Source organism: Porites lutea, chromosome 3 (genome assembly GCF_958299795.1).
Source record: "Porites lutea chromosome 3, jaPorLute2.1, whole genome shotgun sequence".
In the NCBI taxonomy this organism is placed as follows: Eukaryota; Metazoa; Cnidaria; class Anthozoa; order Scleractinia; family Poritidae; genus Porites; species Porites lutea.
The window spans coordinates 835991-848490 of NC_133203.1; the positions used below are offsets into that span (position 1 = coordinate 835991).

General features: G+C 38.5%; 2 protein-coding genes across 2 annotated transcripts in view; both read left to right on the top strand.

The window, feature by feature from the left end:
* Nucleotides 1-2664, top strand: part of LOC140932497 (uncharacterized) — a 3647-nt gene extending 983 nt beyond the window's left edge. Inside the window, exons 2-4 of the mRNA XM_073382105.1 lie at nucleotides 247-430; nucleotides 1035-1159; nucleotides 2077-2664. Of these exons, the coding sequence (XP_073238206.1) occupies nucleotides 247-430; nucleotides 1035-1159; nucleotides 2077-2313 (546 nt within the window). The 3' untranslated portion in view covers nucleotides 2314-2664. The remainder of the gene's footprint in view (nucleotides 1-246; nucleotides 431-1034; nucleotides 1160-2076) is intronic.
* Nucleotides 2665-5878: 3214 nt separating this feature from the next.
* LOC140929248 (uncharacterized) lies at nucleotides 5879-11359 on the top strand. The gene is made up of 4 exons (XM_073379053.1): nucleotides 5879-6513; nucleotides 9482-9659; nucleotides 10323-10420; nucleotides 11072-11359. Exons 1-4 carry the CDS (start codon nucleotides 6478-6480, stop codon nucleotides 11318-11320), a joined length of 561 nt encoding a protein of 186 aa, XP_073235154.1. The 5' UTR covers nucleotides 5879-6477; the 3' UTR covers nucleotides 11321-11359.
* Nucleotides 11360-12500: the final 1141 nt, after the last annotated feature.

The window sequence follows — 12500 nt, forward strand, 5'->3', positions numbered from 1 at the left end:
CGGAAAACTTACTTTAATAAGTTCAACTGTCTATTTGTTTTTTCAACCGAACTTATGCTAGCTTAGCTTCAAGCTTTCATAGGAGAAGGTCTGGGCAATAAAGTCTCCAACGTTGAGTGCGAAAGCAAGGGTGTAGCTACATTTTAGGCTTAACGCTTCGCACGTGCGCAAAGTGTACTTTCTGAAATTGAGAGGGGTAGTGGTTTGATTTTTTATTCAACAGTTTCTCTCTTGACCTATTTTCAGGTATTCACAGCCTTGGTCTTGCAACCCGTATGGTGTAGTTCGAATAATGTACAAAAATACGAGGTCACTGTTGAAGCATGCGAAAGAGAAAGTGGAGCAAAAAGATTCCTTAAGAGCGAATGGATGGAAAATGCGCAGAGGTTCAAAGTTTCCTTCACGGGCAACAAAGAAGAAAGTGCAGCAAGTAAGAACATTTTGTGTCTACCGTTAATTATCGAACTAGCGCCGTCCCTATCCAATCCCACAACCCGTAAAGGTTGGCCACACCACCGGGGTCTACGTCCCCTACTCTTTTCGAACAGTGGTGTGGGTTCTTTTACATCCCACAAGAACCAGAACAGTGAAAGTGCTGTGAGACGGGACCTACGGTTTTTCGTCCTCACCGAAAAGACTAAAAGGTCTAATCATTTGCAGATGTCATTACAAAGGCAGTTATTTAAAGACCCTAGTGTTGGTCCGGCCGGGGTTTGAGCCCGCGACCTCCCGCTCAGCAGACCGGCGCTCTCCCAACAGAGCTAACCAGGCGGCGGTAAAATTATATAGAAAATGATCTGAAGGGAAAAGAAAATTGCTTCGAGTTAGCGGGAGGTTCGAGTTAACAGGAGTCGACTGTATTATAAATAAAGACAATATTATTTTGAGGCCGAAAATATAAAATGAAAAACAAAATATAAGTACCCCTCTTCAAATAAGATCCCCCTCTGGACTCAGAAAATTTGATAAGCGCCCAGAGGGTGCAGTATGTATACAGTTGTTAAAATTGCCTTGTTTAACTGGTTTCCTAACAGGATTTATATACACAAGCGACTGGACCTCGGTCGGCACGGTTAGTGGAACAATGCAGTTTTCTCTTCAACCTGTTCTTTTTCCAGACTCTTTTCTGGCAGTAGAGGGAAAACGTTTGGTAGTAAAGGTACGTCTAATTATTGTCTACAAATAATATCCATTAGCCCTTTATTTCTAGATAACTTCTCCCTTTTGTCTTGCATAAGGACGTAGTAGAACAAACCGATTCTTGCAACATTTTTTTTGTTTAACTCTACGAAATTTGCACCTTTATCTTAGTCGCTGGAGGAAAAATTTTCAGAAAAAAGATCTTTTGCCTAACTGCAACCTGGGCCGAGTCAGCGATGGAAACCCGCTTGACTCCAATGTTCACAAACAAATTCTCCAGATTTGTTTCCGTTCATTTTCTCTTAAAGAATTAGATCAATGCACTTTCCTAGCGGAGATATACTTTTGACCCTTTTTTTCTTGATGCTGTATTGACATTTATAGAAGAAAATTAATATTAGTCGCTACTGGGATTTGAAGGATTAACCGCATCAGAACATATGGATTGCCATGGTAACTGCACACCTAAGACCATGGAAACGCCTTCAAAAGGTCAAAACATTGCAGTGAAACCACCTGCCCTCCTCCACTTGTGGCTCCACTTGAGTTTTAAACATTTAGACGTCGTTTCTACAATCGATAAGAGTAAAGACCATTCACTTTTTTCACATAGACTTGACCATAATGCACCTTGTTAACCCTCCCCCACCCCCCACCCCCAAAAAGAAGATTGCATAACCATGGTTTTCGATTTCTCTTGGGACGACTGTAATACCCGGGAGAAATTGGAAACAATGGTTAGGCGAAATTTTAGGGGGTAATCAAGGTTTATTATGGTCTATCTGAAAATGGAGATCGATTTGTTCACCTGTATTATTAGGATTTAAACCCTAATAAAAAACTAATCCTTAAGGGTTAAGTACCAATTTAAACAAAGAATGGATTTTACCTTCAGCATGTGTAATTAGGGAAATGTACATCGCTTTTTGATTGCAGAACTCATCAATCTTTGAGTCATTTGAGGACAAGCATTTTTTCCAGTCAAGTACAGTTACTCTGCAATACCGTGATGCTCAGGGAAATGCCGATGTCATAGAAAATTACAAGATGGTCAGGACTCGTTCCAAGCCTGTTCGAGTACTCAAAAGCAGCAAGGCTGGGAGGGTATCCTTAGATAAATGGAAGACCTGGAGGGATTGCAGTACTTGGTTCAAAATATCAATTGTACAGTGAAAATTTCCGTTAATACTAAAGCAAAGATTCCGCAAACCAAATTCCACAAGAAAGCACACTCTGCCGACATAACCAAACTAGGCAATATAAGCAAAATAAGGGCGAAACAGCTGTCCATGACTGCCAATTGGCTGCCACGGACATTGATGATATGGCTGTACACATGCGTAAGGTACTGGCCATGTCGTAACCTTGTCCCCAGAGGTCCCTTTTGTCATGCGCTAACGTCGCTTACCAGAAATATCGCACCCTATTGGAATGATGTTTGGTGGTGTGTATGCTTTCTTACTGATTTGGTCTATTTTTGTTTAAAAATATTCTGTATTTTTACTTTAGCGACATTGAATTTTTTGCTTTAGCGACATGTACTTTTTGTTTTGCCGTTTTGTTTTGTACTTTTTCCAGTTTATAGCTGATGACCAATATTCAAAAATACTCTTACCAAGGTCCTGGTTTACTCATTATTCAGTGATGGATTTTATTGTAACAAACAGTTTAACTCGGTTTGAAAGTACAATCTTGATCCATTGTTTTCATTTTGCGCTCTGATTAGTTTAGTGGATTTTCTGCCTCGCCATTGCATCCGGCAAAAGGAAAATGGATAAACTTTTCTTTTCATTGAAAACAAGGCAGGTCGATTTAATTCTAACTTTTTGACTTTGCAAAACGTTATTGATTGAACAAGAAGGACAACTAATTGGAAAATAACTTTTCAGAGGTTTAGATCTGAGCAACAACTAATTCCAAAAGATAATTAAGCGAGGCATAAATGCTTTATATTATTGACAACAGTATATGCATCTGGTACATGCCTGAAATTTTCTTAGTACAGTCATAATGATAGTTTCTTTGTGTTCTAACTCACTTTTATTTTGGTAATATATCAATTTGTCTTCATCTAAGCACATAAGACATCAAACGCAGAGTCTGTACTTTTTTGTGATCAGTTTACATATTTTAGACGCTTTACTTTTTGCCAAATTAAATAAAGTGTTGTTTTTATCAATATTTCAGAATTCGACGTCGCGGGGGATTGGGTCTCTAAAAAAAGTCAATCCACGCTGTTTTTCCATGTCACATCTCGTTCAATTTGTCAAATGTTGGTGAATTTTTTTAGAGTTACATACTAAAGGACTCTATCTAGGTTTAAAAAAAGAGATAAAAAATCGTTGTCTTCTGTTTGCGCCCCCCACAGAACGTGAAATTATTAGGAAGTTTCACGTCGTGGTCGCCCAACGACGTCAAAGAAATGTACAAAAAGCTTGATGCACGTGCAAAACTGTTGTTTTGCTAATCTAAACCTAAAATCTTAATCCTAAAATTGGCAAGTTGTTTGTCATGATCAATTTACAAAGCTTATTAACCGTGATAAGTACATTAATTATCACTCGTAATGGGCGTCGCTTCCCATTAACCTTGCTCATCATTGCGCTGAAGAGGGGTCAAACGTTACAAAGACTTCAACTGAGTAACATCCTGTTTACGGCTGACAAATTAAGAAGCTACAATCTTGGACAAAATAGATGGAAAATTTGTACCCCCCTCCCCCCAAATCAAGGATGGGAAAATGGCGCGTTTTGGCTTTTGCGCGGCTTCATCCTTGATTTGGGGTGGGGGGGGGGGGGGGATGGGGGTTTGCTGTTCCATTTTACTCTGTCCAAGATTGTACTCAGATTATATCTAATCGACTTCGAAGACGAACTTTTAAATAATCTTCGCAGGTTGATTAGAAAATAAACTTGTCACTGTCTGCACACTGGAACACTATTATACTCATTCCATCCACTGAAAGCAAATCAAAGCCTACCGAGCAACACGATTTTGTTGGCCAATTTACCCGCCTTAGTAGCCGGTATACTAGATTAACTACTGTATCACCCGTGATAAGTACACTATTAATTATCACTCGCAATGGGCGTCGCTTTCCATTAACTTTGCCCTTCATTGCGCTGAAGAGGGGTCAAACGTTACAAAGACTGCAAATGAATAACATCCTGTTTACGGCTGACAAATTAAGAAGTTAGTCTGAATATATCTAATTGACTTCTAAGACGAACATTTTTCTTCGCAGGTTGATTAGTAACTTAACTTGACACTGTCTGAACACAGGAACACTATTATACTCATTCCATCCACTGAAAGCAACTCAGAGCCTACCGAGTAACATGATTTTTTGGCCAATTTACCCTTGGTAGTCTGTAACGAATATTTAACAGCTAGAATACCTCTAATCGACAAGACGATGAATGTCACCAGATCACTTGTAGGCTGGGGCTCAGTTGATCCAGCGCTAATCCGAGATTAAATTTTAACACTTAAACTTCAAGGCAAGGCTGGTCGAACAGCTAAGGGTTGATAATTTAAAATTATCAAATTTTACAGAGATTACTTCATGGTTGGTGAGTTCGTACTATTTTTATTCATGAGTTGTGAAGAATCTCAAACGAACGAGCGAGGCTCTCGCGAGTGAGTTAGTGATTGTTCACGGCAGTACTAAAACATGGAATCCGGTACCCGGAAACGGAATACGGAATCCTTGAAAGAAGGTTCCAAGCGATCGATTTGAAAAAAAAAATAGCAATGGCAGTAAAATAAATAAACAGATTTTAAAAAAAGACATAAATGAATAAATTACCTTAGTAGAGGAGACTGCTGTATGACTAGCGGAGTCGATTCCGGTGAAAAGACTCTTCATACCACTTCCGGGAAATCAATGCAAATTCTCATTGGACAGCAAAGAGCGGAGAAAAACGTCACTGATAATAACTAAGTTATATGGAGACAGACTTCGTTCAAATCGACAGAGGCGTCGTTTATATAACTGCAAGGCGTCGTCGTCAAGTTTTTTCTTGGTGTCTTTTCTGGGTTGTGTTCAACAGTGTTCAGTTTTATTTATCAAGACAACTTGCTCAAGAGAACCATGGCATTGTGGAGTCCAAAGCGAAGAGAGAATTGTGCATGCATTTGCTTGATTCCTCAACTGATTACATCAAAGTAATGCGCCATGTTTAATAAGCCTCTTCAACAAAAATACGGACGTCAACGCAAAATCAGTTACACCAGTATACCATCAGCATTCAGCTTGGTGAAAAAGTTGAACTTATTGCTAAAACACTGGAACTGTGGTCACGACACGGCTCAGTCATGTCGAGTCATGTGTTGAGTATTCAGTTTGGGGACAATCATGTTGTGTGGTCTGAGGCAAACTACTACTACTCTTGACACTTAGCTAAACAGGTAATATTTAACGGTATTATTCAACCCATAAATAACTCGTAAGATAACTTTTGTCAGCCTTGCAGTGCAATAACCCACACTACGGCAAACTTTATCAAAACACAAACAAGAATATATTTAAGGGAATATATTTAAGGGAACTGCTAAGAAAACTAAAACAAATTCTCTTTGGATTGTACTAAATTATGCAATGTGAAGTTCTTTAATTTTCTGTGAAAGATATTTGATTCCGCATTTCGTATTCCGTATTCCGTTTCCATCGTCCGAATTCCATATTTCAGTGCTGCCCTCAAAAGAGCTTATTGTTTATGTAAGCTTAAATATAATTCAACTAATCAAAGTCAGAATCTAATACTTTTAATCGTTTGTACCTCTTTGGAGAAGATTCTACTTTTGCTTCTTGGACTGCTAACTTAAGGAATTGATTCAAGCTGTTTATTGAATTGCTGAATTGTCCTCCGTGAATCATAGCGCCCGTGAAAAGTGACATCGCTTGTTGCCTTCGCTGACCCAACTGCTGTTGTGGAATTTTCTGCACGTTGAGTTGAACTCGTTTTGTTTGTATTCCCTGTCCCTGTTGATAGATTACTTAATCTTCGTTGTCGTCTTTCTTGATTTTGCATCATTGCACTCGTAACTTTTTTATTTGCAGCTTTTCTATTCTGATTCTTTCATCTAACTTCTGGATGAAATAGCGGAAAATTTTCCTCTCGAAAGGAGCTCACCTCTCTCAAACAGCAAGTTTCGATTCTGTCTTGAAACAAGGGGCGCGCCGGGGCAACCTTTAAGGTTCTATTATTAAGAATAGGGAAAACACCTCATAATGTCATCTTGACTTTTAAAGAATTCTGTTCCTTTATATTCTTCACCAATTTCAAAGCTTGCAAACATTGTCTTGTCAACAGTCGCTGAAACGACATCGACGAGATGGATAAAACACTTGCAAAGTACTTTGTTGTGGTGGTAAGTTATGCCAGAAAATATTTGTGTTTTAGTCAGATCCAACACGAAGACAAAACCAATGCGAAAACAAAAAAAAGAGAGAAAAAAATGATCATTAACTCTTTTTCACGACGTCGGTGATTCGTTAGCCATGTGAGTTTATTTATTTTTAAAATATAATGATAGTTTATTCTTACACTTGCCCTGAATATTGTATGTGGTTGTGTAACCACCATAAAAACAAGGAGCTAGGACAACGTTTTACAAGAGCACATTGTTTCTGTTGCTAATAATTTCTCAGTTTTGGCATGAAGAGATTTTAAACCTTACTATAAAATGATAAAGCCTTACTGATAAAATTGATAAAATTAAAATTTACAAATTGACCAGTTTTAGGTCAGTATCCTTTGGAAAGAGATATACGTATTGAAATTATTCTTAACTCAGTTAACTGACCTTTTAACTTATCTTTGTGTGTTATGTTGTAAAAAGTTACTACATGAACTAAAGAATTTCCAAAGAAACTGGTACAAATCGTTAGATTCAGCAATAAGAGTGGACAGCGGTTAACAAGAACTGAGAACATTTATTAGAAATCTTTTATCAAATCGAATACGGCCAGTATTGAATCGATTGCCAATGACTGTCATCTTTATATGCATAATAATCGAATTCAGATATTTTGCACCCAGTAGAATAACATGAGTAAAAAAAGTTCATTGTTGAAGAGAGAAATATATCTTTTTTTAAAAAATTATCTTTATTTTGTTTCTTTTCGCCTGCGTTGGAGTAGGACTTGTCACTCGAGACCTGAGAACTCGATGGACTGTTTATATCGAATACAAGAAATAACAGTCATAAGCTTTAATGAATTTAATGCACATAGTGGCAATATGTAGATTTACATGTGCGTAAAATTACTTTCACTCGTAGTATGTAAAATAACTGCGTAGCTTAAAATTACTTAGCAAAATAACAACTGTTGTTTATCTGCATGCTACGAATAAATCCATGGTTAAAACAAACAATATATTCATGCGTAACTCATGACTGCCTTTTTGTGCTCCCCGTGACGTCACGGCGGCTATATTGGTGTCCCAGACCACCCCCGTCCACCCCTGTGGGAGTTCAATTCTTTTCGTACCAAACGTTTTCTTTTGTTCCAATAAATTCGCATAGATGCAGATCACGTGAGTGAAAACATCATTCGTTTAGGCATCAGTGTAACTCTAATAGGTCTATTTAAGCCCTAACTTTAATTAACGAATTGAATATCTAAGTTTTAAAGACTGGCTGGACACAGTAGCGTATTTGATTGCCATCCAGCTCAGTCCGGGGGGAGCCCAATCAACATAGTTTACGGAAAGGCTCCGCTCCGAGGTCCAACCCCTTACCCTTTTATATACCATTGTTGCCAGAAACGGTGCCCCTTTCATATACCTTTTGACAATGATACCCTTTTCACATACCTAGTTTAGTACGTAATTGGCATCCCTTTTGACTAAACGTTTTCTCGACGTCCCAACAACACAGAACTCTGTGTTGTTACGCCATACAGACGAGCCCCAAAGAAGGCGATACAGCTGTCTATGGCTACAATCCCGCTCTGTTTTGAGTTCTTTCGGTGTCGTGTTGATGTCTTGCAGAGTTAATTTTCACGTAGTACGATCAGCATTGCAGTATTCTGCTTGCAGAATTTAATATGTCTACTTTTCATTTTTGCTGATCAGGTCTTTATAGATCCTACGTTCTTCGGCATATTCGTTTGCGGTCCTTTGCAGTCCTTTGTTGTCCGGGGGGAGCCCAATCAACATAGTCACAGCAATGAAAGCCCTTTCACATACCTAGTTTAGTACTTAGCATCCCTTTTAACTGCTGTAAATGCACTGTCTTTTAAACATGAATAAAAATCACAAAACATGAACTTTTTCACAGCCATATTAAAATGCACTTATCCCTTTTAGACCATTTTAAAGAACGAGATGACTGATTTTCCTACCCTTTCATATTCTTCGACAAGTGAAATCCGTACCTTACCCTTTCATATACTTAAAGCCTGCATGAAAAAGATCAAGATACCCCTCCCTCCTTTAGGAGGAGCCTCCTCGTATGGGCCATAATGAGGAGTACCCCCCCCCCCCCCCGCCCCCGAACAAAAAAGAATTTAAATCTCCCCGCGACTTCAAGCTTTGATTTTTAACGCAAATTTCTTCTCCTGCATTATTCTTGGTTAATTAGCACCTACTGCCTGAGTCGGCTCGTGGTGCTGCTGACAAGATGCTGCTCGAGCAATAAATAGTGGCTACACTAGACTACAGCTCATGATAGTACCAAATTTTCCTCAGGGATATAGATATAGTGCTCTCCTACTCGTCTATGAGTGCGAGCGAGTGCGCGTGAATATCTCTACCTTGCGTGGAAAGTACTGGCCGAAGGTTTCAATGAGAGCTGAGTGGACAGCGGTTAATCAAGAACTGTGATTATTTATTAGAAGTATTTTTTCGAATCGAACAATGACCTTCTCAATGCGTCGTGAAGAGTTCGGTCGTAGCTACGATTATAAGGTTGACGTGTCCGATCGAGCGTGTATATATCTTCAGATGAAAGGCTTTATGGTCACGCTATGGATTCCAAGCCGATCGCGGTGTTGTGCTCTCTTCTTTATCTCACTTGCTTGAAGGTGGGACTTATAAATGATGCATGGGAATCATTTATTTAAGGCGATGACTGTGTGTTTATAAAAGGCCTTTCTCTCACCAATTCATAGTGGAGAGCTTATCAGAGTTTAAGAAAACAATAGACAAAATAATGGAAAGTGCCATGACCTAGGCTAAAAGAACAATAAAATTCCTCTAAGGCATAGACGACTTCAAATGTTTGAATTTTAATTTTTAAGAGACTTGAGCCTTTAATCGCACAGTTGTGTCTTTAAAAAATGAAGATAAAGCACGATGAATTACAATAAATGTATTTATTGTCTCCTTCCAAGGTTGGATTGATCCTGCAGTTCCATTTGCCTGGAAGTAATAGTCTATCTTGCAAACCAGTCAATCCTGATGGCGTTTACACCATTAAGTCTTTTAAAACGAACAAATATCTCAAAGTCGAATGGAAGAATAACGCGACTAAGTTGTCCTTTACGGGAAATCCAAGCGACTGTGGCATTTGTAAGTTATCAAGCCAAATATATTGTATTGTTTCCTCCGCTGAAAGCCCGGTTTCTTTCGCTAGAGAGGTTAGAAAACTGTGGTGTACAAGACCAACGTCGATGAAAATGATGATAATTGAAGATGAAAGAAAATGTTAACGTCACAGTGAGAAAGTCAATGCATAGCTAATCCAGAAATCAGTATTTTTAGGGTCTTAGGGTGTGGATACTTCAAGGATTTAAAGATAATGTTCTTTAGTTGTAGTTCCGCACTACTGAAGTTATAACAACAATGTATAGTAACAATTACCATCATCATCATAAATATTATTATTGTCATTATTATTATTATCATTATTATAAATCAAAACGTTACTGCTAAAATAGACCTCTTTCTTCAAAAAGTTCAACAGCAGCCAATATAAAAACAAAGAATCAATTTTTTTTCCATTCAACCTTTTTTTTTTCGCTCTCCTCGCTTTCCCTATTTTTTCTCTCTCCTTTTCCATTATTAGTGTTGTGTAAGACACTTCCCTTTATAAATTGGCCCCCTTTCAGTCAAATGACTGCAATTTCGGTTGTTACTTTCTTTAAAAAACCCGCAAGAACCATAATAACTTTATTAAAATCACAAATATTTCACATGTAAAGTTTTGGTTTGTTTTGTTTTGTTTTTTTTCAGATTTTGTTCCTAAGGGTAATGTCACCAGAAGAGCATTTTCACTTTATGACAAGACAGACTATTATCTAGCTGTAAAACACGGCAAAATGGTTGTGAAGGTAGGCGTTCCAGCCCAGCACTTTTAGTAATATAATTACGAGATTTGGGTGATAAAGTATCGCTGTCTAAAATTCCAATGATTTATGGAAAATGTTTATTCAGTTAATTTATTCGAACTCGTTTTTCATGTTAACATTCCCTCGCGGATAGCGTTGCTTCACTATACAATGTATTAACCACAGAACCCACAATCCCTTGATTTTTTTCTGACCGAATCAAAATTTCTGCATGCTTTGAAATTTATGGTGATACATTTTCGCCCCATGCAAGGGAGCCCGATCTTTGGAATCAGGGAAATCTTCGACTGTGGAATCCGGGATTGGGGAAGTTTTAGCTCGAGGAATCCTGAAACCTGGGCTTTGGAATCCGGAGTACAGCTCAAGGAATCCGGAATCCCACTTATGATTGGCCTATCCGGAATCCAAGTTCCACGTGACAAAGAATCCTCAATCCAGTACCTGGGAACCGGAATCCCATTCAATGGATTCCAGAATCCAACACTATCTGGATCAACTTAGGTTTCTGGGAAACAGCCCACCCAATACCCCTCCCCTAAGCCAACATTTTGCCCCAAGTGAGAAGTAAGTGGTTAGATTTAGGTAGCTGGGCAGTTTCCTAAAAACCTTATTGCTCTTATCATCTATTTGCAGAAGATGAATCCGTCTAGACGGCAGCTTGGGAACGAATGTCTTTTCCAAACGAGGAGAATTAACCTGAATTACAGCCGGGGAGAAAACAATAATGTCTCAGAGAAATATAAAGTTCTTGTTTCCATGTCAACTAACAATTCTAAGTATAACGCGATCAAAAGTAACAAGTTCGGGAAAATTTCTTTGGGAAATTGGAAGGACTGTAGAGCATGGTTTGATGTAAGACCCAAGAAAAAAGAATTAGTTTAGAAAGAGATTTCAGTCCATGGCTAAGTGATTTATATGTTAACTTAATGCACCTATCAATGTAAATCCCGTAGGGGGGGGGGGGGGGAGTGCGGGCAAGGGGAGGGGATTTGATGCCTGGGACTATCCCCGCTATCGGGCTTTTGATCGTGCGAAGCGACCCCGGGTCGGGACATTTCACTTTGACCGACAGAAGCCTGGTATCAATTCAGAAGCAGTTACCAAGTCCGTCCCTCGAGGCTTCCTGAAAGTCACGCTGTTGGAGAAAGGTATGAAGTTTTCATTTGTTTTAATCGCCATAATCCGATACTTTAAACTGTCATCTAAACAGATAATGTCTATTTTGAGAAAGTTTTTATCTTCAAGTTCCCATCTGATTGTAAAACACGATTATAATCGAATTCCACCATGAAAGTCAGAGGATTTTTTATGGGTCACTGATCCGACCTGTTCCGACATGTTGAGCAGATGTTATAAAGCATTTTAAGTTTTATTAATATTATATAGCCGGTCAATCTTCCTGGATTGATTTTGTTGTACAAGATAAGAGATGCTAGTGGAGAGAGAAAATACTTAATTACAACGAGTAATTTAATGGAGCTTCCGTTAACCGTAAATAAAAGTAGTAACAACGTGTTTGAAATGTTTTTTTATTCGTTTTATATAGTATTATAGCATTGTTTGTTTAGATTTTTTCCCCTGGGGTGGGGGCTTTTTTGACACTTTTGATTGACCTTTCGTTTCCCACCCTGGGGAATTTGATCGAAAAATTTTAAAATTTGTCAAATCCCCACCCCTTGCCCGCACCCCCCCCCCCCCCCCCGCCACGGGGTTTACATTGATAGGTGCATAACTTAAAATAAGAGGAAACCCGATACTGTTTTAACGTTCAATTGACCAACGTCTGTAAAAAGAATCAACGCAGTGACTTTTAAAATTGTTTGTTTTTTCTCTTGCAAGCAATTTTATTAACCCCAGGTGCTGGAAAAAAGGAACTGCTAACAAACTAAGTCGAGGTAGAGAGAAAGGTGATTATACAAAAACTCCTTTTTTCATGCTTCCTCAATTTGTACTTTTAAAACACATCAGTACTAAAGTTATACCAAACAATCCAAATTGTTTAATCTCGAACTGGGAATGTTTAGATAACAACTATAAGTATTGTTCTGCAACAAAAGGCTTC